General features: G+C 40.9%; 1 protein-coding gene across 1 annotated transcript in view; it reads right to left on the bottom strand.

The window, feature by feature from the left end:
• Nucleotides 1–25,927, bottom strand: part of IGF2BP3 (insulin like growth factor 2 mRNA binding protein 3) — a 116,887-nt gene that overhangs the window by 18,275 nt on the left and 72,685 nt on the right. Inside the window, exons 6-11 of the mRNA XM_075417454.1 lie at nucleotides 25,849–25,912; nucleotides 17,354–17,638; nucleotides 15,082–15,216; nucleotides 14,388–14,510; nucleotides 11,732–11,867; nucleotides 9,779–9,910 (exon numbers count right to left, since the gene is read on the bottom strand). Coding sequence (XP_075273569.1) covers nucleotides 9,779–9,910; nucleotides 11,732–11,867; nucleotides 14,388–14,510; nucleotides 15,082–15,216; nucleotides 17,354–17,638; nucleotides 25,849–25,912 — 875 coding nt within the window. The remainder of the gene's footprint in view (nucleotides 1–9,778; nucleotides 9,911–11,731; nucleotides 11,868–14,387; nucleotides 14,511–15,081; nucleotides 15,217–17,353; nucleotides 17,639–25,848; nucleotides 25,913–25,927) is intronic.

Raw genomic sequence — 25,927 nt, 5'->3', positions numbered from 1 at the left:
TCTGTTTGGTAAATTCATGGCAACATTTGGGATAAAGTTGTAAATCTTTAACAATATTGTAACCACTGAAGTAAATATTTTGTGCCAGACATCACAGGGAACAGAATCAGATCTTCACTGGTTTCTAAGCCCATTATGCATCTCCAGTATATGTTTTCATTTACTCTAATTTAATTACCTTAGGATGATACATTTAAGTCAAAGTCATGTTATCCATTTCTAGCCAGCATCAGTTTTTTTAGCTGTGAGGGAAATAATTAAGTACTATTTTAAGACTGCATGGAACAGTCTCAGCCAATGTTTGGCTACCATCTAGCTTAGTAGCTTATTAGTGTTTTTTCATTTTTTTAAGAGTAAACAAATCCACTTTGTGAATTAAAAATCCAGAACCAGTAGATGACTGCATTAAAAAGTTCTCTTTTGCCATTCTCCCTCTTCACAACTGCTATGATCACCATTCACCAAGGCAAGGCAGATTTAAAGATGACTCACTTGGTCTTCAGAATACCCTAAGCTTTGTCAGGAAGTGAGGTATCGTTTTATTCAAACCCTCTACCAGATCCAAAGCCAAAATTTAAACCATGTTTTTGCAATGCACTGTGAAGAATTCTACTGGCCTACAGCTATATTAAATGCTTTTATTTATTTAGTAATAAAAACTTGCAGCAAGGGGAAACCAACATTAAGCCAAGTATCCTTGAAGACATTCCAGTCGGATTCAATGCATTAATAAAAAATAAGCTTTTGACACCAGTGAAAGAAATCCTAGTGTATTCATTGTCCAATACTAACGCTAAAAGTTTGAGCCTTCGTTGGAAACAAGAGGGCTCATTAAGGAAAGCTTATTTAAAAATCTTGGTAGATAGGTCTAACATGATCCACAGTTTCACAACATCCTTGCAAATAACTCTTGGGTCACCATCTTGTACACCAGCTAAAGTGGTCCTGCCAGTGTAGATTAACAAACTGAAGCCTGAGGTCCCTCCACCCTCTACCTTTTCAGGTTTATTTAGAACAGATTTAAGCCCGTACTGCAAGCCTAAAACCTTCTGCTATATTCACTACCAGAAAAGCCAGGACTACGCTGGGAAGGTGAACTCAAGAGTTCCTCACTGCTGAATTCAGTCAGTCAGGTGCTAGAAAAATATAATTTAAAACCGGCAACGTGTATTTTTAATTTTGCTCTGGACACCTTGAAGCATCACCCATTTTCCCATGTACAAACTGTACTGCCACCATCCACCCAGGGTTTCGTCTTCACATGAACCCCAAATTGACGCAAGAGGCAGGAGCAGTGGGAAGAATTTCCAAGTACGACAAGGAACTCCCTCTCAGCAGCTTCAGCATCACGCTTGCAGAAACCACCTTCTAGTGTGGCCAGGAGCTCATCACACCACATCCCTCCACTGTCCACGTCTCTACGCTGGCAACCTGCTGCATTCAGAGCTGAGCTGGCTCCCCCTTACCCTGCAAGCATTACTGCTGCATCATGTAAGGAACACTTGTGTCACTAGATGAACCAAGACCACGACCCTTTGAGGTGATCAGCCCATGACAAGGCCATGCAGCTCTACCTCTCCCCTCCCGTCAGTCCTCGGATAGCACATCGTGCAGGTGGGAGCCCTCTGTCCAGCTAGCTGAGCTGATCCTCTCCTCTTGGTTGAAAACCTAAGCAGTAACCCCGTCTGAATTTCCAGTTTGAGGACTACTGGATATCAACACCTGAAACTCAAACACAGCTGGTTATTACACAATGGTCACAGTACCTGAAGTGAGATGCTACTGAAATCATCCCACTTAGTAAGACTCACTGCACTTCTTGGCTCTCAGCTTCAGTACTTTTCATCACCATCGTCTTCTATCTGGCAAGCCACAGGGATCTCCTCAGACTACTAGAAGTCACTAACAGGACTGCACCTATCAGAAGTGTTTCCAACATGAAAACCTAGCCAGGAATGAGGGGGTAGAAAGCACAGAAGCAGAGAAGGAACATTTTCTGGAAGGCTGGTTGTAAGGCATTTCACAAGCAGGAACAGGTCTGACATTTCTGAACATGGCATGAACTTTTTGCAAAATTTGATTGGCCACAATGCCAAAAAAAGCAATCTGCCAGCTTTTATTCTGAATATACAGCCAAAAGCAGAAATCAACATAAGGAACAGATTGGGAAACTATGCAAGCAAAAAGTTTTCTGGTCATTCACAAGCAGCAAACATAGGTATTTCATGTTGCAACACTGCACAAACACCAGAATAAAAGTGCTTGTTGTACAGAAACACTTCCACTTCAGAAAGCATGGCTGCGACACACCAGCCACATGGGTACTCCAGACTCCTAGAAATTGCCCTTGAAATTTGTGGCTTTGAAAGATACACGTACTCATCAACTCTGGTTTACAAAGACACTGCTCTCAGATTCCCTGGCAGTTGCAAGAAAAACAGGTTGTAAAAACACAGAAAGGTCACTTATTTTTTCTATTCTGTTTAATGAACAAACAAACCAGAGATGGAGGCAGCTACACCAGAATGAGGACTTGACCTATTTTTGTTTCTGGCCTGAAGGAGCTCAGCACACTCTGGCAGCAAAATATTATTTGGTACCTTAAGGAACTAAATTTCCCATTTAGTTTAACATTCAGAAGTTGCTGAGCCTGGTACTTAGAGCTTGGGAGTCTGAGATGTTCAAGGGAACGCCGATTAAATCATCTTCCCACAACAAGAATCTGGGACCAGGTGGCCAACACAGACTCTTATCTCTTGTCCCAAGGAACAGCAAATATCACTACAAGTATTCAAACCTGCCGTGAGGAAGAAGCCATTTTTATTTTAAAAATTGTGCGTTACTAGTTAGCAAGTGATGCTGTTTACATTATGACAACCCTCACAGAACTGTAGACAGAGCTATTAAGATTAACTGGAGGTTTCAACACCTCAGTAAAATTATCAGCTATCAATTTGCCAGATCTTCTTACATCATACAGTGCCAACTGCATTTTTGCTTCTCTCACTGGGGGCATCCCCAGAGGCAGAATAGTTTCTGATTACTCCGGACATGGGTCCCTGTCAACATAGCATGGAAGGCACAGGAGACTGAGATGGTGAGAGGACCAACTATTTTCTCCGCAGGGCGGAACAATCCCACAATGTTACACACCATGGAGCAAGTTTCTAAGTTGTCAAAAATGCATCATTAATGAATTTAAGAAACTAAGCAGCAGGAAAGGTGTATTCAAGGCACTGAGGTTACAATGTTCAAAAGAAGCCTAATTAGATGGTAGTGTTTTTTTCAGACAATGCTGTTGGCCTACAGTGTCCTCCTCAAGACCAAGCATGCTGCATATGTATGGTTTTCATTTCACTAATATAAAACCATTTTGTAACAACACTGCCAAATCTTTCTTCATCCCCCCAAACCACATCCTCTTTTGGCTGTAGGACAACTCCTCAGAGTCATCTAATGCTGCATAAGCTACCCAAATTAAGGCAAAGCCACTTACAACTACACACATTATAGATGTATATACATTACTACCCCTGGACAGTTTAGACATAACAGTTGCACAAGCTAATCCTATCAAACCCAGACATCCAAAGGAGCCCAACTCCACCAAGTAAGAGTCAAAGTACCTGGAAACACAGGACAGTTTTTCCTCTTCCTTGTCTCTCATCTATGCTCAGGGCATCAAATGAAGGCCCTCAATGAAGCAATTTTTCATTTTAAATTACTTTTCTTTCCTGCCAAAAGCACAGTACAGTTATTTCTTCTCTCATATCTATGTAATAGAAAAGATCTCTTCTTTACTATTATTATTTAAGAAAATTACTGGAGAATAAAGAAGGAATCTCTCTCTCAACCACAACATCTTCTAAGGAGAAAAAGTTTTCCATTGGCATGTTCCTTACCTGTAACAAAAAGCTTCAAGAGATGGCAAAAAGAATACAGGAAAGCAACCTATCAGCCTAGCTGTACAAGACTGTTTTTATCATCAGAAAAAGGTGGCTTTATTTTGTGGTTTTATTTACTGTAGGAAACTACCTTTTTTCCTTTTTTTTCCTTCCTATAAGACTCTATGCATATCACATAACCTGAAAATTCACTGTGAGGCCGAAGAAAAGGTTAGAAAAAGTGCATTATGAGGGTAGAGCTCCAAGAAGCTAGAACGGGTGTGCAAAAAGACCAGTGGAAAAAGCAGTCCTTGTGCAAGCAGAGGAGCATCTCTTCAGCTTAGCTACCTTTCACACAGCAGAAGTTCAGCTGTCTCTTACAGGACCTTACAGACACAGGAGGGCAGCTGGCATGAACTCCTCTTGGCGCGTAAAGCTGCCTACTTCTCACCTTCCTATATGCTGGAGTACATCAGCCATAACAACAGGCAGAGACCATTTAGTCGGAGAATTACTTCTACCACCTGTAGACATCCAAGGGCAGGATGAAGCCTCTACAGGTTAGTCCTCTTTCGCCCGCCCCCTTGGGATGCCATCTTTCAGATCCAAAGGCTACAAAAGAAATGCAGTCAGGTGTACAATTAAACATGCAACGTTTCAATTATAAAAGGAAGGGTGCAGCCTGCTTAACCCCAGTAGGTGGGCCAAGTGTATTCCATTGCATGACTGTACATATTTGAACTCTAAGACAAGGAATTATTGTTTGTTTGGAGCTTTAAAATCTTCAGTGTTGCAGGAGAACAAACTCTTATTCTTGACAAGCACGTGCATATTCTCCCCAAAGTTCAGAAGAAAGAAGTGACAACTTTGTGCAGCTTTGAGCAGTACAACTCTAGATCTGAAGAAGTTTGGCTGGGATACTACTTTAAAACATTTTTTTGTGGCAACATATTTTATGGAAAACATAAGCACAGGGCATATTCACTTTTGCAGAATCTTACTCTCCTCCTCATACAAATCCCAACTCATTGTGCAGGTGCTCAGCTCATGACATTCGTTATGAGTGACAGTAGGCAGACTAGTGAAATTATGTGCACTTGTGTCAGAACTGCAACACACACAATCACTGAAGGGCAGAGTTAAGGAGAAAGATTTAAGGGTAATCAGAAAGCGGTGGTTCTCCAGACCCAAAAGCAGCTGGACGAGACATCAGCAGCTACAAATAGGCACAGAAAGGCTACTGGTCCTTAGTATGGTCACACAAGGGCACACATTCCTAAAAAAAATATTAGTTTTATCATATCACCAGGATCATCAGAGTAAAATCATGCCCATTTGAAAGTAGCAAGAATTTTTAACTCCTGATGTTCTTAACCGAGACATTTCTTAAATTCTTTCTGAAGTCTTACTTTTGCCCCAAACCTTAAAACATTTCAATGATTCCCGCATGTTCCAATTCTCTTGTCTTTTAGGAGGACAGAGAAAAAGTGTATAGATCTTGGATTTCTGCAAAAAGAGACAGGAAAGTTCAGGAATCAAAACACAATGTGCAATTCCATTGCATCCTTTTAAATGGCTATACAAAATGAGTGCTTTCAACAGGCAAAAAAAGCTTGGGCTTTGCACATAAATTATACAGTAGCTATATTAAGAATTGTTGCTAGTGATAGATAAATCTAAAAAAAAAAATGTTGTCCTGCACTAGATGGGGTGCTCAGACACTGTTAACCACACGCAGCTGACAAATGCGCATACATGCATGCTTATATCTGTAAACAGACAGATACCAAGGACTGAGGCACAGGAAGTTCCGTCTGAACATGAGGAAGAACTTCTTCCCTCTGAGGGTGACGGAGCACTGGAACAGGCTGCCCAGGGAGGTGGTGGAGTCTCCTTCTCTGGAGATATTCAAGACCCGCCTGGACAAGGTCCTGTGCCGCCTGCTGTAGGTGACCCTGCTTCACCAGGAGGGTTGGACTAGATGACCCACAGAGGTCCCTTCCAACCCCTACTATTCTGTGATTCTGTGTGATTCTGTGACAGCCTGTGCCTTGCTGTACCGACTCTACTGCCAGGACAAAGGGTAAAGCAACAACCAGCTGCTTAGTGAGACAGAAACTGCATTTCTTTAGATTAAATTAGGTGAGGCTCTATGCAAAGAGGCTTTGATATTCTCCATGATGGTTCGCACAGATGCATATGGACCACAGAGAATGAGGTGTCTCAGCCACATGGAAATGGCTCTCCTGAGCGTGACCCAGTCCAAAGAGCTAAATGCAAACCAGCATTTGATACCATCGCCATCTCCTAAGTTTGAAAGCAGCTGGAAAAGGGTGTTTATGCTCTGGCCAAATATGCCTTAAAGTTTTGCATGAAGAGGGAGAGGACGAAGCATCACACAGCTCACATTAACACAGCTAAACCTATCAAATTGCTCAGACCCAAACTCCTGAATACTGAGTTTTAGGAGTGTTCAGACCTGTGACTAAGCTCTGGCAGCGTAACAAAATCCTAGGTCTGTTTACCATGCAGATTCTTCTCTTTCCACTCATATAAAAAAGCAGGAATATGACAGACACTTGTTTCAATAATTAAGATGACACCTCAGTCTCTTTGGGAACAAGACCTACACGAGGTCACAGCAAATCCTTTTCACTAGAAAATAGTATATATGAAGAATCAGCTCCACATGGAAACTCTTATGCAAATGCTCAAATCTCACCCACCTACCTCATCTGACCCAAGGGAGAGCCACTTGTGAGTCCCTCCCCATAATAAGTTGAAGAAAGGCGTCCATACGTTCAAGACTATTCAAACAAAAGCTTCAAAACCCTCAGGCGCATCACAGCAGGGTCCCAAGGCTCACTGTATGGTTTGTAAAGCACACATTCACAAAAGGACTTCAATGACATTAGAGGCTAAGAGGCCCTGAATGATGGGGCAGCTGAAATTGCTGAGGAACACACCTTTGCTCAGTCAAATGAACAGGAGGCGGGGAAGACCCACCCATGTCCAGCCCTGAGCAGAAGGCAAAATTTGCACTGACAAAAAAAAAGCAGGACAGCAGCAGGATACACTTCTTATACCCTGATGTCAGCAGTGTTTTCAGAAAGGATTTTCAGCTGCTTGAGGGGGATGTCCTCAACGCCAGCTAAGCAGTCCTCCCAAGCGTACAAGAACATCCACTCAAAACAAGCTGAAGAGACCTGGGTTACCCAAAAGATTTTGCCAAAATAAGGAACTTTGTAATGAACAGTTCATAGATAAATGGACAAAGTCTCCCTGAGATTTCTTCATTAATGCTTTTTCTAAGACCTTCTTTCCCTGAAGCCTCTTCTACTCACACAGATTTTTATTTTCTTTTTTAAATCCCTTATGAGCTCTCCTAGATCACTCTCTGCAGTTACCTTTAGCCTTTCAAGTTGTTTTCATTTCTTCAAAATATAGCCAGCCCTTCTCTTTTTCTGTTGCTACTTCTACATGCCCCAACACCCTATTTAATCAGTGTCTTAAAAATTATTCTACTAGTGGAAAAAAAAATTAGAGGAGAGGAGTAAAACTCAGAAATCACAGAAACTTCGTACACAAAAAATATTTAAAAGTCTTTGTCCAATAAAGTAAAAAAAAAAAGAAAAAAATGGAAACTGTTTTCTGAAAAACAGCATCCATTAAAAGATAAACTCATACTTTTCCTTGTTTTCCTCTCCCTAGAGAGGAACATCTACTCCAAGTAACCTGGGGGGCTGACTTGCCTGAAGCCGACAGAACCACCTGCTCTTTTCCCCGATAAAGTCACAGGTAAGGAAGAAAAGCAGAGATACTTTCAATTGTTTAAGCATTTGTTTCAGAAGCCCATAGTTTCAGGTTCAGGGGCTGTCTTGGTACCAACCCCAACCTCCACAAAAGCCATCAGAACTTGTCCTCTGAATATGAGAGTTCATCCCTTCTTTTTGCGTGTTACCTTGTCATACATCTAGAGAGTTCTGAAAGCAGAGCTTGTTCAGAGGACTGAGCAAACAGCAGGAACAGGAGCAAGAGAGTTCAGTGTGGTCCTTCCAGCTGCAAAGTTCCCACACTTTTACACAATGACACTTGTTTCTTGATGCCTTTTTCCAGATGTTGCCGCTATCCTATTCCTAGAAACCTGGAAATTGCCAGAGATCCTAGCAGGCAAAAAAAGGTTCATCTGGGCAGGGAGAAAGATGCACTAACAACAGGGGCACAGACACGAACAAGATCAAAATCACCAAATCATCACTGTTTAGGCGCATAAAGTAAAAGCAAGAACGAACCACAACAAAAAAGAAAAGTGAGAAAGAAATGAAAATAAATCAAGTGAGGAACAGAACTGCAGGCTTACAGTGTCAATCTCCAGAGTAGCAAAATAGTTTGCAAGTCTGGAATAAAAAGAAAGAAAAAGCTACACTTTTTAAACCACGAAAGTAAAGGCAGTTATACACTGTTAACAAATCACTTCTAGTTTCTCTTAAAAAAAGAAGAAATAAATTGAGGCAATCTATTACCACAGACAGCATTTTATGCAATAAAATGAAGCAGAAATCTGTATTTTTTTAGTTTAGTCTGCCACTCTGATCAAAGTGCAGGGGGACTGGGGAGGAGAGGATTTGTTTTTCACAAATAGAGGCACTACTATTAGCAGTAAAATAACTGAGTATTAACACATTTCCATTTGAGGTTTCACTGGAGCGCTTTTTCCTGACAAAGCCACTATTATACTCAAGATAGTTTATAATACATTCATAACACCCAAGTTGTTCTTTCCCAGAAACAATGCTGCGAATGTGGAACTTTTCCTGTTCCTTGCAGTGACATTTTCTTGGCTTCTTCCTCTGGGAAAAATATTTAGGCAACAACTTCCCTTTAGTGCAATATATATAGACCCACTTGAGTTATTTGATAAAGTTCAGTGTGCTGTGCTGCATTTTCACTTTTCTAGTTCATGAAGGGCCTCAGACTCAACTCCCCAGTTGTTGCTGTTGAGCAAGCAGAGGGCACAGTCAGCCACCTCAGAATTTGTAAAGCTGTCATCCACCTGTTAGAGTTCATTTTGAAAACTCATCTTCCATTGAGTTGCTAACAACAGCCACCAACACCAGAAACAGGTAAGAGAGATGGAAATCACCTTCTTTCTGTAATGAGGTTGTCTTTTTTTGACTAACAGAGCACCGTCTCTTTCCAGAAAGACTCTAGAGCTTTCCAGTTCAACAAAGTTATCTTCTGCTCCATAGCATAAGACCTCATTTATGATTACTAATCAGGACTCGATCTGAACAAGATTCCATTGAACTTTTTCCAGATATTTCTTAGAGAGCAATGCAGCAAGTAAATCACAGCTTTCTGGAGATTAATCTATGTAATTTAAATCCTATATATTTAGCTATACTGCAATACAACAGGGCTTGTACTTTTGTAAAACTGCTATATTCAAACTAACATTTTAGCTTTAGATCCCCGCTTTATGACAAGAGATTTTTTTTCTTCCATGTCAACAGGAATACAATTGCAGACTAATATTACTAATTGCAAATTCCAGCAATTTTTGAACTGTTTTATATGGCATTTCTTTCTGTAATAATTCAAGTTCTCTAGAAAAAAAAGGATATAACAATTTTCTAAGAAACATCATTTTCTGATTTCACTAAGTGACCAATGAATGTCTGTTCCCTACCACAGCCATTTAAAATATTTTCAGTGTGCAAGCATGAAGACAGACAACATTTAGAAGACCGACAGGACACAGCTACTAAAACACCATTCCTAGACCTCTGAAGTAATTTGGCAAAAATCCAGCAAACTGATTAGTTTTGAACAGCAGCATTGTACAGATTAGTATCACCATCCACTAACCATCCAAAATCAGAGACTTCCCTTACCCCAAACGGTGGATATGAAGCAGCAGCAGCAGCGGAGGCAACGCTCACTGCGGGAGGTGGTATTCCTGAAGAAGAAGGTGGGAACAGACCCAAGGCATTCAGATTTAATCCAGGAATTAAATGTGCTTGAAGCTGCAAGGGCAGAAGAGTAAAGATTTACAATCCTGGTTATTAACTTTAATCAAAATCCTAGTTGGCATCGGCTATTAACCTTTTCAGAAGATGTCAATATGATATTTAAAAAAAAATTTTCATCTCCATTACTCCAAGGACTCTGCTCCAAACCTATTTCCCAGACATATGCACAGACCAATAACATTAGAAAAATATAGTAGGAAAGGCAGCTGGGAATCACTTGTTACAACTTAATCAGTGAAACTCATGCCAAACTTTATAGCAAGAAATGCAGGAAATAGTATAATTTACTTTCAGAGCACACAAAACTATCAGAGAAATAATATAGTTTTCTTTTGGCTTTATACTAAAAAGACAGCCCTGTAGAAACAGAGAAAGCCAATGCACAAGCCCTGACTTTTCACACACTGGGATTATACACCACACTATAACCCCATCCTCCCTTCCATGTCCTTTCCCTACCATGCCATGCAAAAGATGAAGATGCCCACAGCATTTACTGGGAAAGGATCAACTGTAAAGTTGCATGTCCCTTTACTTCACCACACCTGAAAATAGCGGCAGCATCATGTGGCAGGAAGCATTCACTGTCTGTGATACAAAATTTGTCAGTACCCTTTTTCACTTTTCCTGTTCATTGCCCAGCAAGATAACTGTGCTTTAGAAATACCTCAGCTAGAGACAGAGACCATCACAGGCCATCAAGATAAGCCAATGATGAGACACCAAAAAAAGGTCTAAAAAACTACTCTAATAATCACTACAAAACTTGAAATCCATCCAGTATCAGAGGTAGTTTTCTGCTGACACCACCTTTGCCAAAGAGCAGAGCAGTCTCAAGCACACCCCACGTTCCTGCTCACTATATGAAGCAAAAATGTACCACTATAAAGTACTTTATTGTGTCCTCGTGCATAGTTTGTGTCCTGCAATTTGCTTGTAGTATGGGAGGGAGGGAAAAACTAGGGAGAATGTTCTCTCCAAACAGTAGGGAAACTATGTAGAACAGCAATTTCTAGAAACTCAGAGACTACTGAAAACTGAAAAAAAGATTTCTGGTCCAATTCTAGATCATAAGATTTGGATACAGGCACAAAAAGCTCTTCATAGCTTATCAAAAAATCTCAATCATTTCTCAATATGCATTAGTAATACTTTGGCAAACTAATGAAGTGCGTTGTTTTTGTTATATAATCACCAATCATCTTTGATTAACTAAATGCCTATCATCTGTATCAAGGAAAACATTAATAAAGCCTTCTTAAATAATTCAAAGCAGGAGAGATCCTGGTTCCATATGCCGTTATGCTTCTAACATGATAAGGCTGGGAATCACTGCTTTAAGAGACTGGAGCACATAAACCACAATAGTGCATAAACACACATTCCTTAATGTTTTGCAACAAGAAAAAAGTGAAGTACTCATTCATTTCCTCAATCTAAGTCAATTTCTCAGTTCTTCTATTCAAAACAAAACGGAAAAAGCCTTCATTAAAATAACATACGTACATAAAGAAATAAAAAAAACCCTCACTCAAGCCACATGAATTAATAGAAGAAGTACAAGAGGCAGCAGAGAAAGGTTGCAACAGGGAAACTCAGATCAGCTGTTAGGAAAGGAAGTTTTCACCATGAGAGCAGTGAAACAGGGCACAAGCTGCCAGAGAGACTGGACTCTCTACCCATGGAGATGTTCAAAAGGGGACAAGTCCCTACACAACCTCATTTTACTTAGAAGCAGGCTCTGTATTAAGCAACCCCCCAACAGGTCCCCACACAAGCTCTAGTTCCAGAAAGGACCCACACAAGAGAACTCACATTCATAGCAGCAATATCATTTTCATAGGACTCCCTGATTTTCTTCATAATTTCTTCCTCGGCCTTGGCACAAGTTTCAATACTGCCTTTAACTGTAATGGTCCTTTCCGGATTATAGAGTGTCAAGTCCTGCAATCTGCAGATGAAACAGAAGCACAGTTAATTAGCAAACAGCAGAGGGTAATCCAGATTTATCATTCAAGTGCGATGACGTCTGAGCATGTCGAGTTTGCCCTCCAAAGAGCGTAGTATCAATTCATAACAGGGCTCAAACAGTTCTCAGAAAATCTGGAGGAACTCTATCCTCTCAGCAAACGCAACAAAAACCACTGCAGCAAGGTCAGGCATCAGATGGCCGAGATGTGCTTTAGGTGCAACAAAAGATGGGAACCACCACGCTCTGTAGGAACACGAGCTGCAGAGCAGTGCAGCACAGTTCAGCTCCGCACTCCACACCAGCCCTACTACCAGAGAGGGGGCTTCAGACATTTTAGACATCCCAGAAATGCAGACCGTGAGAAACCTTCTTTCCTTGAACAATGGCAGATTCTATAAGGACGGAGGGAAAAAAGCCCAACCCTCAAGTGAATCTGCAGGAGAGCCTCCAAATCCTCGTAACGCGAAAACCAAAAGTGCAATGCAAGTCAACATTTGCTGCGAAACAACAGTAACTCCTCAGGGAAAATGAGAGGGTTACAATGTTAAACCAGTGCTTTGATAGGTAACAAATGCTGACCTACCATGGTGAAAGGGAAGAAACCGACTAGGAAGCCATGGCATATCCATGTTCTGAGAAAAGGTGAGTTGAAGGGGTGAAGACAAAAAAAAAAAAAAAAAAAAAGGGAGCAGGATGCAGGAAGGGCAAGGAAGCACATGGTAGGAAGGAGGGCAGCATGCAAGGCTTGCTTTCTTGCACAGCGGGCAGCGTGGCAACCTGCACATCGCAGTTGAGCAGCGACAAGCACGAAATGCATCCACAAAGCAATCCTGAAATTTCCAGTGTGCAAGCACTGAGTTAATGCCTCAGGGAGCAAAGTGGTGGAAAACACCCCAGAGAAGAACACTTTCTCAAACCAGTTGCCTTACTTCATTTAGGCTTTTTGGTAAGCTTGTCCATAGAGAGATCAGGAGAAAGGCTAATTAGACAAAGCAGAATCAATGGGCATACGTGCACTCTGTTATGTACTGATTAAACCAGACGATTTCACAGGGCTACTTCAGGCATGGTGTGACAAGCATGATCTTGAGGCCAAGATTTTGATGCAAATAAAACGTTGACTTGCTAAATTAAATTATACTCTGCAAGTATTTACAGATAATGCATTATTTGTGTCATCATCAGTAAAGACGAGTTGGTTTCACAGAATGAAGACCATTACCCCTTTACCCCGTACCTTTTGTTTCTCTACGAAATAGCATTAACAGTCTGTGTACTGTTTGCAAACAAAGTGTTTACGCCAAGACATCGAAGAGAGCATGCTGGCCTTACAAAACCTCTTCTTGAAACAGACCTATTCGGGTGCTTTTTCTCTAACTGATTAGATTCTCTTCCTCAGACTAACTCCATAAATGTCTACATACCTTCAAAAAGGTCTCAGGTTCTTTCACCAGATTTTGAATTTCCTCTTTTTGAGGAACCTCATTCACTCTTAGCTTCCTTGCCTTCATTTGGGCTGTTTTCTGCAGTTTTGGTGGGTGGGTTTTTTTGTGTGGGGGTTTTTTGTTTTGTTTTGTTTTTTTTTTTTTGTCTCCTGCATGTGTTCTGCAGGTATTTGGTTTTTTTTTCCGTCTCCTGCATGTATTCACACTTCTTCATATGTCTTCATGTGTCTTCCAAACTTTCTTCATTTCCTACAGCCTGTAAGCCTGATTCTCATCCTTTCTGGCTAAAGCGCAAGTCCAAGATTCCCTCAGTGCTTGGAAGTTCACACCAGAGTGTTCGTTATTCAGAACATGAGGTTCTCTGAAGATATTGCTCCAGGGTAAAACTACTATTAACAGCCAAGCTTCTACAAAGATGTTGATCTAATCAGTGATTTGCAGATTTCCAGTGAAGGTGGAAACTCCTGTTTAATCTCAGCTAAATTTGAACTTGTCTCAGTTACCTTCACAAACTCACGGACCAAAAGCTATTACTTTGAAGCAGATTAATCAACATATCCCAGCTTGGCTGCTGTTGGCGAAAAGGGACAGAACTGCTACTGAAGACACTCTTTTCAGTATTCACTCACTTTCTTTCCTTCCCTCTTGTCCAAAAACCTAATCTGTACCTGAAACTAACACATCACTTTTCACTCATTTTCACACATAGCTCAGAACTGATCCAGGCTTATAGTTTAAGACACTCGTCATTACATAAGGTATAATATGTTAAAAACAACTGACACTTAAGATATAGTTTAACACAGGCTCCACATAGCCTAGGTTATTTTTAGGCTTGCTCTTGACTTAGTTTACAATGAAGACTCACTGTTTACATTAAATTTAATTGAGCTTAAGTAACAGTTTAATCCACATTATGGAAAGGCCTCTGAAAGGCTGCTGTCTCAGCCTTCAAAACACATATTTTTGTAAGAACTCTGAACCTGAATGTACCACAGCAACATTGCTGCTATATGAGACATCTCACCAAAAGATTAGGCCACCAAAAACTTACGGAGATATCGTGATTTTAGTGTCTGTGTCCTGTTCAATTTTCTTCAGGTTTCTTCCTTCTTTGCCAATAAGTCGGCCAACAAAGTTGTTATGTGCCAAGATCTTCAAGGGAATTTCTTCTGTACTGTAATAGAGGTTACACCCAGTGAGACTTATGGAGACCAGAGCGCAAGGTTTTTATGCATGTTATGGATAAATTTTATTTTCATAGAAATGTCTACAAATCCCATTCACTTACACATGTTTATACTAGATGCAGAACGAGTCCAAGTGCAATGCACACTTCAGCACTACCATCTATAGCTTCATCGTAACATACCTGCTAACTAAGTGTCAGACTGAAGTAGCAAGAGCCGTTGGGAAGGAACAAAGAGACCTTAAAGCTTCCAGTAAGAGCTCACAACTTGTTATGGTCACTCTAATTCAAAGCTGAGTTGCTCAAGAAACTTCAGTATTTGTTCCAGTTCACCTCAAAATCACAGCCAGACAACGGCTGAAAATATAGATGTGTGCTGGGGCTAATTAAGCAAGCAGACTGTCCTGAAAGAAAAGAACCCTTAGTTCCTTTACCTACTTAAATATGGATAGTGGCAACAAAGTTTCACTTATTAGCAGTTTTTAAAGGCTACATCTTTAAATGGAGTCAACAAGAATTCAGAATTTAATGCCTCCACAATGAAATGCCTTTTACTCACAATTTAGTATCTTGAGCTTCCTTTTGCATGATCTCCATAATAATTTTACAAGCCGTTGAGCAGCCTTCAGGAGTTGAGTGGATGGTAATCGGTTTCTCAGCAGCACCTGCATTCTCTTTACGATGAATATCAATTCTTGAAAGAAAGAAAAACACTAACTGTAACCATGTACTATATGGTAAGCCTTGCACATTTCCAACTCTCACACAACTAACTTATTTTAAGCTAACACCGACTACATTTAAGTGGTTTAATTTTGCAAAGTATACAACTACTTAGACATCTCCTAAATACTATTTCTTTTTTGTGTTAAGGGCCTCTCCTATCCTGATTTCACCAGCTTAAACCCCATCTTTGTGGACACTGGTATCTCCTTTCCTCATTATACTCCCATCAAGACATTCAGGAGAGTTGTTAGACAATCTGTGGTAAACCACTGAAGACAACATTTCATCAAGCTTTCCCAAGCTCCACAAATTTATTTCTCCACAAATAATGACTGTGCAGGTACCATACAGTTAGGCTTTGCCCCACCTGGTCTTTTTTAACGACCTCAGCAGCAGAGTTTCCTAACAATTCTCTGCTAGCAAGCAGCATCATAGTACTTGCATTCATCCTCAAGGTTCATTTTGTATGCTTTTTAAGCCTAAAATTTGTCCTGACATTACCTTGCCTCTACCTCCACCGTAAAACTAGTAGCCTTAGTCTATACCATGGTTTGTGTAGCTCTAGGAATTTAACAAGAACTAGTTATGTCCTGCGTCAGGACAATGCCTTGGACAATTTTGTCCTCTGCCAATAACTGCAGGTCACATACTCTTTCCTCCTCTGCTTTTTGCTTCCTCCCCTCCTCCCCCCCCCATATCATAGCAAACAAAAAACCATGCTGCTTTTCAATAAACCCCTTTATTTTTCCTATTCTTTCTGATATTGAAAATTCATTTGGTTTCATAGTGCAACATTTTATAAGAAGCCCATGGCAATCCCTGGCACAACAGGAAGTAGATGACATTTTTTATCCCGCGAACAATGAAAACATCATTCTTGAAGTCATGTATCTGTAAAGTTAGCAACGTGTGATCATTTCTGCTCTATCCAGCCTTCTTCTAAGAGATAAATACTTTTCTTATGCCAATGTTCCAGGATTTTTATAGTCCGAGAGTTAGAAGTTTTAGATATCACCTAAAAAATTGGTTACCCATAGGCAAACTACAACCAAGTCTTGCAAGGACTCCACAAATCTCTTAAATCTGTGTTGTTAAACACAGCAAATAGTCTCCTGGGTTACAACATGCTAATGAGAGGCTGAAAGGAGCATCGTGATAATCCTGGGTTTGAGGGGGGAGGGAAAGCCAGTTTGTTTGTGGGGGGTGTAATTAGAGAGAACCCCCTTGTCCGCATTGACTATTCTCAAAACCAAAGCCACCCACTCTCATACGCAGCTCCTTTACAGGTCCTGCCTGCTGTAACTACAGAGCTGGGGGCTGGTACCAGTGTACTGCTGAAGACAGCATCTTCTGCTCTCCACTCTTAGAGATATCCTGGAAGAATACTTTGAATACGATCCCCACCTCCCTCTGCATCTGCGCTGAGCTCTTCCTAGTGGGTAGGGATTCAACACGCACTGAAAACAGACTCCTCCAGCATCCCTAGGCCCTCGCACTCTAAGCTTCTTAGGTCACTTAGCAGCTTGCTTTTTGCCTCCCATGCATTTCCTTAATCTGTGTTCTGGTATGGTCTGCAACTCGATAGCAACAAATGTATTCACTGGAAATACACGGGAGTGAGGTATAAGGAGTAGTGAGGGGAGATAGGAAGGGTTTTTTTATTTTTTTCCTGTTGAATAGAAAATTTTTATAAATCCTAAGAATGCCCTGAATTAAACTAAAGCTAGAATAAACTCGTAAAGACTTGGATATGTCACCACACTGACTGTATGTCGCACAGACCAACATATTACAGGTCTTTCGCTTTTTGTGCCAGAACCTAATTAGTGCATCTGTAAGCAAATTCTCCAGCATCAAGTACCATCCTACTAGCGTTGCCTAATTTAATTTTTTTAAAAGGGAAAAAGCAAGTCACTTAGTATTTAAATATGTGTCACGGACAGAATCCAGTCCTTGCATAAATCTTGCAAAAGATTTCCTATTCACCGTTATCTGCATTTGCTCTCTGACCACAAGTTAGTTGCGAAGTTTTACAATTTCCCTTTACATAGGAGATGAGGACACAATATTAAAGCTTACAATTACAGTTTTGTAACATAACATACTTGGACTGTGTCTGCTTTGTAATATTTCTGATTGTTGCTCCTTCTTTCCCGATAATGGCTCCTACGAACTGCGTGGGAACCAGCATCCGTAGAGGAACGTCCGACTGTGGTTTCTGCCTTGTGGTTGTGCTGGGTGACCCTTGCCTTGGAGGACCCCTCTGTCCAAATCCACGTCTTCCCTGGGGGTGTTGTTGTGGTGGTTGCTGGGCTGCCATTTCATCAGGGATGTATGCAACTTTCAAGGAATAGTTCTCAAGCTGAAACCCATTCAGTTTTTCTATTGCTCTGTTTATTTGCAAAGGCAAGGAGAAAGTAGAGGAAAAAAAATAACCACAATCACAAGGAGGGCCTTATGAAATGACAAGTCATTCGGGTATAAGCTTCTCCTCTAAATCGCACGACAAAACCAAAAACTGGTTCCAAGATGAAAAGTTACATTCAGAATTCTTCAGTCAACATTTTGATTACACAGCATTTAAGTCACCATATTAAGGACTACAAGTTAGTTCTTGCTTGCTCTGGGCTTCTGTGCACTGTAACGATTTTGCTGGTGCAACCCTATCAACAGTACCTCACAGGAGATAGAGCTTATAAGCTCAAAAGCATTCTTTTGCCTGATCTAATTTAAATCAGTTTCCCAAATAGAATTAATGCTGCACCAGAGGGAAGACTTTTTAGCTGCCATCACAGCACCTTCATTAGGTTTTTTGCCAGCACAGCTATTTGTCTGCAGTCTTTGCAAGAACTAACATAGCTATGACAGGAAGAAAAAAAAAAAAAAAAAAAAAAGAGATATGAAAGGCAGCTCCTGGTTCATTCTCAGCAGGAATGAAAGCATTCAAAGCCAGTCAATGGCATTTGAAGCATCACTTAACTGACCACGACAGCACCTTGCAACTTACCAACTGGTCACATTGTAAACAGGTTTAAAAGTTGACCAGGAAATTATAGCCAAAGTGTCTGTTAAACTCTCCATAGACACAAAGGTGTTAGAAGGCATTTAAATGGTGTTTCAAGTTCTCTTGTTCTTTTTGGGAAAACAGAGCCCTCTTAAATACCACGGAGGGATATTGCCTAAATGCACACAACACACACACGCCGTGGTCCATCACAATGAATAACCACCTGGTCTCTCAGCTCTCCCTCTGACCAGCTCTTCTCTCTAACCAAGGTGGGGCCAAGTTTGCAAGTCAACCTAGTCAACCTGACCTGCTGGTCTCCTCTTTGCAGAGGGCTTAATCACAGATTTCTGTAGGGTAGAAGATCTTCTAACCACAATCAGAATAGAGTCAATATGATTAAAGATCCAGGAAACAGTATAAATAACTTATGAATAACTAAGCTACACGCAGCACACTGGTAAGCTAGTGGTATAAAATTAAAATGTTTGCCCAAGAAAGACATTTCAGGTTTCACTACAGAATTATTCAGATTGTCAGCAACATGATATATTGATATCACTAAACCATGCATTGATTTGGGGCAGTTTCTAAATACGAGGCTTAATCTTGGACCAAAGTTTACTTTGTTTAAAGACAAAATTGAAAGTAAAAACACTGGTGGAAGGTTTCCATCTCATATTAAAGAACAGCCCAACATTTTTTTAAAAAGCTCCAACCACCATATGCTTTGAAGCAAGGCCTCTGAAAATCAGACTTAATCCAGTCTTTCCATTTATGCACACTTGCAGGTGGTTGCTGCAAGTTTCCCAAATGCTAGCCTCGACAACACTTTTACTCCTGCAGAGATAAAGGACGATGCTGGTCTACTGCCTAGATTTTCAAGGGCAGCCAGTGAAAAGTACTATTCATCTCCTGGGTGTCCCATTCAACAGTCTGGGTCTCAAGCAGCTGTTGAAGCCAAACAGCAGCTTTACAGGTAAGAAGTGGTACTGAGGATAACGTGCCCCTCATCTCGCAGGGGTTAAACCACTGTCCTCAGGATACTCCAGCTGGACAGTAAAGAGCTTATGAGAAAACAAGTAATTCATGCATTTGGAGCAGTGTTTAATAAGGACTGGTAATAAATAAGGCCCAAGGCAATGCCACTGAACAACAAGAAAAGCAAAATATTGAATAACTGATCACTGCTCATTAAATACTTCTGTTCACCAAATGAGATGGGTCCTTTGGGAACCAGCCAGGGGTGTAATTGCTCCTGTAATAGAAGAATCGCTTAGAGTATAAACCAGAAGAGAGCTGGATTACAATTTGCTGAGGCTATTTGAAAGCTAACATTTCTGAACTCTTACTCCATGGGCTTTGAAGAGCGTTTTATTACACAGAAAGCTATGTTTACAAAACAGTAAGGGCAGTGAGCAGCAGGTCTAGTGAAACTTGCGTTCCTATGGATTTGTGTCTCAAGTATTAGTTTCTGCATAGATTTCCAATATCCAAAAGGCATTTCGATGAAGTCTCTCTATAGAGATCCTATCCAGGTGAAAGGGGTCTAGAGCCTTTTTTTTTTATGCAGCCTGAACACACTAAGTCCTTGTTGGCTGCAAATATCCAAGACCTCCAGTTCTGCATGGAGTTTTAATGAAATCAGCCAAAAAGATGCATTGCTATCAGGGAGGGAAATGGCACCACTGGAAAGTGCAGTTGCACAAGCCCTGTTTCTTTTGGAATCAAACCTCAAGATGCCGGAGATGAACACCAACCATTTCACAAACATGCTGGTACGCTCCAGATTGACATCCGTCCCAACTCATTCCCTTCTATGCATTCATTTGACAAGTTCAGGCATTGCTTCTTTCCCAAAATGCTTCAGTCTCCTCTGGCTTTAAAATGTCTTAGACTAGAACCCCAGTTTAAATTAGTCTAGATATTTACAGAGAAAATTTTAAGTAACTAATTCACCCTCCAAGTCAGAGTTCTCCATATTTTGCAGGCTGACTTGTTTTATAATTTGACTTGTTCAAGCATCAAGAAGTCAGAAGAAGAATTGATAATTACATGCTGTTCTCCCAAACCACCAGTGGAACTGATGTTTCCTGGCAGGGTGGGTGATCCCACACTCTGCACTCATTTGGGGACACACAGCGGAATGCCAAGATAACTAGTTTTCAGTGATGCAGCAAATACACAGTTCTTGGGCATTTGTTACAGAAGACACAAGCCCAGAGCTTTTGAAAGGTCACTTTGCCCATTGAGCCTGGCCTTCACGTTCCAACATTCAACAGTTTTCACTAGGTTTGTAAAGTATTGTCATACGCCTTTATTGAACTGTTCTGAACTGATTTTTATCAATTTTGTGGCACAAAACACAGGGCCGGAATTTGGCAAGGCGATGGCTCAGCAGTCCTTCGCCACCATAACAAGCCCAAAATTTTAGAGGCATCTGCTTTGGGAGGGTATGGCAGGACAAGGAAACCAAGAAGAGAGAAGACTGATTAAGAACTGGCTTCCAGATGGATGCAAAATTCATGTAAAACAGCACTTGCCATCAGAGGAATTATGGCCACTCCCTGGGAAAGCAAGTGACTTCACAGCACTACTTTAGTCAAGGCTATCCTCGTTGTTGCAGTCCACCTAATACACGTTAAAACCAGCTCCCTTTGTAAAGCACACTCATGCTGACAGACCACCTCGGAAACTCAAGTCCAAACCACAGCAAAGCCACCTCTGCTTTTCTGCAAAGACCTCTGCCTTCCCAAACAGGACTGGGGGTGTTCCGCGACCACAAGTTAATAAAGGCCTTGCAGGTTACCTCTGGCAGAGAGTACTACTGGTACCTACTGAATCAACCCACAAACTATCTTTTGTGCAAGGGCTAAAAACCCTTAGAGTCACTTAATAAGGACAAAGATGGAGAAAAAGTCAGTAAACTTCCTCTTTAAGAGGTGCCTCCTCCTCCAAATCTTCTTTAAAAATTAATATTCAGTGGGAATGGCAAAGGTTTCCATTTCGTATACGAGCAAAAGCTGGTATGCAGGAGTCTCAGTGTGGCTCAGAATTTTTTTTATAAAACAAATTCATTAAAAGACTGCAGTGACTACTGCCTGTGCTCTGCTAAGATAAATAGCAGCTTAGCTTATGTTCATGTGACACCTGCACAGCAGAGGATCCCTACATAAAAATGAAACCTTTAAACAAAGGTTTTGTAAATTAGTCACCTGAGTTTTTCCCATCAAAATGACATCTCCCCACTATCCTCTTGTGAGCTCCCTGAGAAAAGGTGTTTGCCCAGCCTTCTCCCTTCTGATGGTAGGGGAGGTTAAACATCCTAGATAAATGAATACAGTAAAAGCACCGAGTCTTGTGCTGGAAATCATTCATCCATTGATAGTGCGATGACACTAGGCACTAGATGGAGAATGTATTTCACTCCCACACGCAGCCTGTACTTACACCACCTTTCTTTTTTCCTCCCTGAACAGATACATTTGCATACTGAGAAGACATATATACATGGTAGTTTTTCTTTGGCATAATGATGGTTTTTTGCATTAAACAAAAATATAGTTTTCATTAGTATTTCTGAAAATAAAAACAAAGCAAAAAAAAAAACCCTTAAGCTTGTAATCATACACCACTGATTTTTCAGTATTATCGTTCCTATGGCAACATTAGCCCTGACCCACGATGGCATGTAAAAGTATTAGTTATGTGAACTTATTAATTCATCAAGGATACATGTTGTGTGCACACACAGAGGTTTGTGCTTCATTGGAAGGGTAAGAGAAATTGTTTCTTTTTGCAAGTTTTCTGATTAAAAGGTGACCACTAGTATCTCAACACTCAAATATACCTACTTGTATCTGCAAAGATGCAGATCCTGAGCTCCTCACAGTGCAGCCTGTAGTTAAAATACACCAGGAGTTACAAGTAACAACCAACACACATACATCATTCCTGAGCTAAAAAAAAAGAAAAAAAATAAACACCTAGCCCCATACTAAAACAATATACACCTGCTCCATATATGTGAGACCAGCTTTGCACAAAATTTCCCTTCCAAAATCCTGGGTAGATCTAAATCCTGTGGCATGCACTAGACACCTACACACTGGAACATTTTGGGGACGGAAAGAGGAGGTGATGTAGCTTTTGAAGATAACAGCCATAATTTAGGTGGCAGCACGTTACAAGGACACAGTCAGCTCATCCTGCTGGTTGCAGTCAGGGATCTGTGTTGGGAGAAGAGGGGATGCCCTTTGGCAAACAGGTCCCAAGCTGTCTCGGGACCTAGGCGCAGCTGGTTGGGTTGTTCAAACTGAACCGGGGGCTCCGGGCTCTGCCACCTGCCTTCTCAACTCCTCTCTTCCAAATATTCCACAATGCGCTGTGACATTTGGTAATTACGTGTGCCACAGCAGAGCGGACGTGCTTTGCAAGGCCCACTCCAGACTCTGGGAAGGACAGCGGCAAGGGCAGTTCCTGAGTTGGAACAACTCCCTCCTCCTCCCAAGCGCCTGCAGGAGAGGAGAGGAGGGATGTGGTCACAGAGACCTGGTCAGTCCCAGACTTCTCCTTGCTACCCAGTCTTGGAGGGCAGAGGGTTGTTTCCCCAGCCCCGTGCACAGCTCGGTGCTTGCTGTACACCTCTCTGAAAACCTACCAGGCTTCCTACAAGTAACCTGACCTGCCACCCTGGCTCCTCTCCTCTGGCCACATAGACAAGGAGAAGCATCTTGCTTTGGCTGCCAAGACAGCCTCGTGCCTGCCCAGCCAGCCTCGTTCCTGCCCAGCTAGGGAAGAGAGGCATCACTACAACAGTTCACAGCCAACAGACCTCCGTTCCAACTACAAGTCAATAACTGATTTTGGGTGTTGTGTGCTCTGTCCAAGACTTGCTTCTTGTAGTACTTATAACATTCTTCACTGATTTCAGTTTCCAAGTCGATTTTGGATGCAGCCCTACACTGAATATGCCACAGCTGCAGCACCAGCCTAGAGAAAAAAAGCCCTCTGCCACAACAATCAGGCTTGCAAGACAGAAGGCAGCTCCATTTCCCATCTGGGTGGAACCATAAGTTTTGTTCAAAAGTAACATCCTCCAAGCAATGCATACCACACCTGTTTAGAACTGCTTATCAGAAGTATCTCCAAATTGTGCTACAGCACCTCCACCTCATGGCATCGCCGGTATGCACTCCAGCAGGCACAGCAATGCCGTACGGTCTATCCAGCGGGGAAGCAGCCAACGTTGCTTGTTCCGTCAGCCAGCGCTACTAACCGTGAGGTTAACACGTGTGTTGCAAAAAGCACAGAAAAGATGCAATTAGAAATGGGGACCCACTGTATGCAGCAGCACAGAAAACTTAATTAAATGCTCCAAAAGCCCTGGCTAAGAGCATCATGTACTGTAAACAGCTACATGTCAAAATACAAAGCTTGTTATCAGCTGCTGATTCTCAACAACTCTAAACACCTTTTGATAAAGTCAGTTCTTGTTACTCCTTGTACTGCACAGGCTGACCAGCACCGCCTTTTATCAGCATTCGTGTACCGCTCCACCTCCACAGCCACTGCTGCCCACCACAGCCAGTTCCAAGAATCAAAGCTAGGTCACGTCTGGGAAAACCATTCGATGGAAACACCACCACGGTCACTACATAAAAGCCACACACACACAGGTCCTGTGGTGATCCTTCATTGCAATTCTTAATTTTTTTACTAGAAAACACTCTATCCAGCCACCACTTCTCTTAGGGGTTTCTAAGTAGTTACAAGTCTGCATGCTGAACCCAACCAATCTAAGCTAACTTTTTCTGTACAGAAAATGTACTCACCCCCTTAGAAAACCCTGTGTCCGTATGAAACCATTCAAATCAAATCAAGGCTCCTCCACTTGCCCTACCTGCTCATGGCAACCAAACTCTATGTCATCATTCAACCTGTATCGCTTCAGGTCATCCTCCAACATTCAGGCTAGATGCTAACTAACCGGCTCCAAAATGAAGATGTTTTTGGTTATTGTCATGTGACTTCTCATGCAAAACAAAACTTTTTTCTCACTCACTTCTTCACAGTCTTGGCTTATCTCAACATCTCCTCAGGATTGACCGTAAAATTTAACAAGTACAGTTTGAGGGGGGAGAAACTGTACATTGTTGTTTTCAGTTTCAGAAGGGAGTGCACAAGTCCAGGAACCCACATCACAGATGACAGACAGCTCCAAAATATGTATCATGCTTCTTTCAGTGCTATTTTGGGTACTTCCTTCTTACATTTTCAAAGAAGGAACTGGCACATGGAGCATTAATTTTTAACATTGCTCCATAGGTTTCTTCAGAACTAGAAATCCAACTTTCTTTTTTTAATTACTGTGCAGCAGCATTAAAAACAACAGAAGAACCCGAAGAACTTGTTGAATGATTCAGGTTTTGAGAAAAGTTAAATAGCGAATTCAAGAAAAACATTGTTTCTGTCAGCTCCAGTGTACACAGGAGACACCACTGACACAAGTTTCCCACCACATTTGTTTAGAATACACTAACAAGTAACCTAACACTTTGAAAGATTAAATACATGTGTTGCATTCAAGTTATGCAGAAGTCATAATTACTTAATTATATGTACAAATATTATTTCGTTTGTAATTTTGAATTAATGCATACCATAAGCATACTCTGCATCTTAACCGCTGTTTTTGGTTAGCCACAAGGTGGCAGAAATTTCAAAGTTAAAATAAAAAGATCATTGTAGGCTCTTCCCTGGGTTTGGTTTTGTTTAGCCTGTTACAGCTAGAAAGAGGGAGAAAAATACATTTATGTCACCAGATTAAAAATGAAAGAATGCACGAGTCCTTTTTTCTATCTGTGGTGGCAAAACAAAATTAAACTTATAGCATAATATACAATATGGATGCTTAAAAGAAAATGATGAACAACTACTGATTAAGAAAAAGCACTATATTTTTAAATTTTAATGTCTAAATTAAATGTTATCAATTATTGGAGATAAGCAAGCATAAAATATGTGGCCTAAAATTCAAAAAGCCCCAAAATTATTTTAGGTATTCGATTACGACCTTGTTTGTGTTTGGAAGCAGCATTAAATTTTCTAATTAAAAAAATAATTTCTTAAGGGAAAATAGTAAATGATAGCAAAATAAAAGAAACAAATAGGAGAAGAATGCAGCTGCTAAGCACAAGACAGACACAGAACAACTAGCACTGTCTAAGAGCATCACAAAGCTTTTTTAAAACATGGCTAAAATTCATCAAGTAATAACTCCCGTCCTCTGTCATTGGCAAATTACTAACTTTCTGCCCTCCCCAGTCAAAAAATTTTACCCAAATTTTCCATCTTCAAAGTTATTAATTTATTTTTAATTGAAGTGCAGGAGAAGTTCATGACAAAACAAACAGCAAATTATGGTAAAGCACCCAAGACTTGGTGAAGAGAAGATCAAGAGGCTTTCTTAAAAATTAATGCTTATATGATCGTTTTATTGATAAATTAATCAGAAGCAAAGTTGCATATAAAATTGCAACACATGAATTCCAAACTGCAAGTTAGATAACAATAACAAGTAAATAAGATACTTACTGTCTGGCCTGGTCCTTACTGCCATATGTTACATTTACAACTGCAGTCTCTGTGTCAGTGTTCACTAGAGAGGAAAATG

This window comes from Opisthocomus hoazin, chromosome 4 (assembly GCF_030867145.1).
Source record: "Opisthocomus hoazin isolate bOpiHoa1 chromosome 4, bOpiHoa1.hap1, whole genome shotgun sequence".
Taxonomy (NCBI): domain Eukaryota; kingdom Metazoa; phylum Chordata; class Aves; order Opisthocomiformes; family Opisthocomidae; genus Opisthocomus; species Opisthocomus hoazin.
The sequence above is the reverse complement of the archived record's forward strand: the minus strand, read 5'-3'. Positions and strand labels throughout refer to the sequence as shown.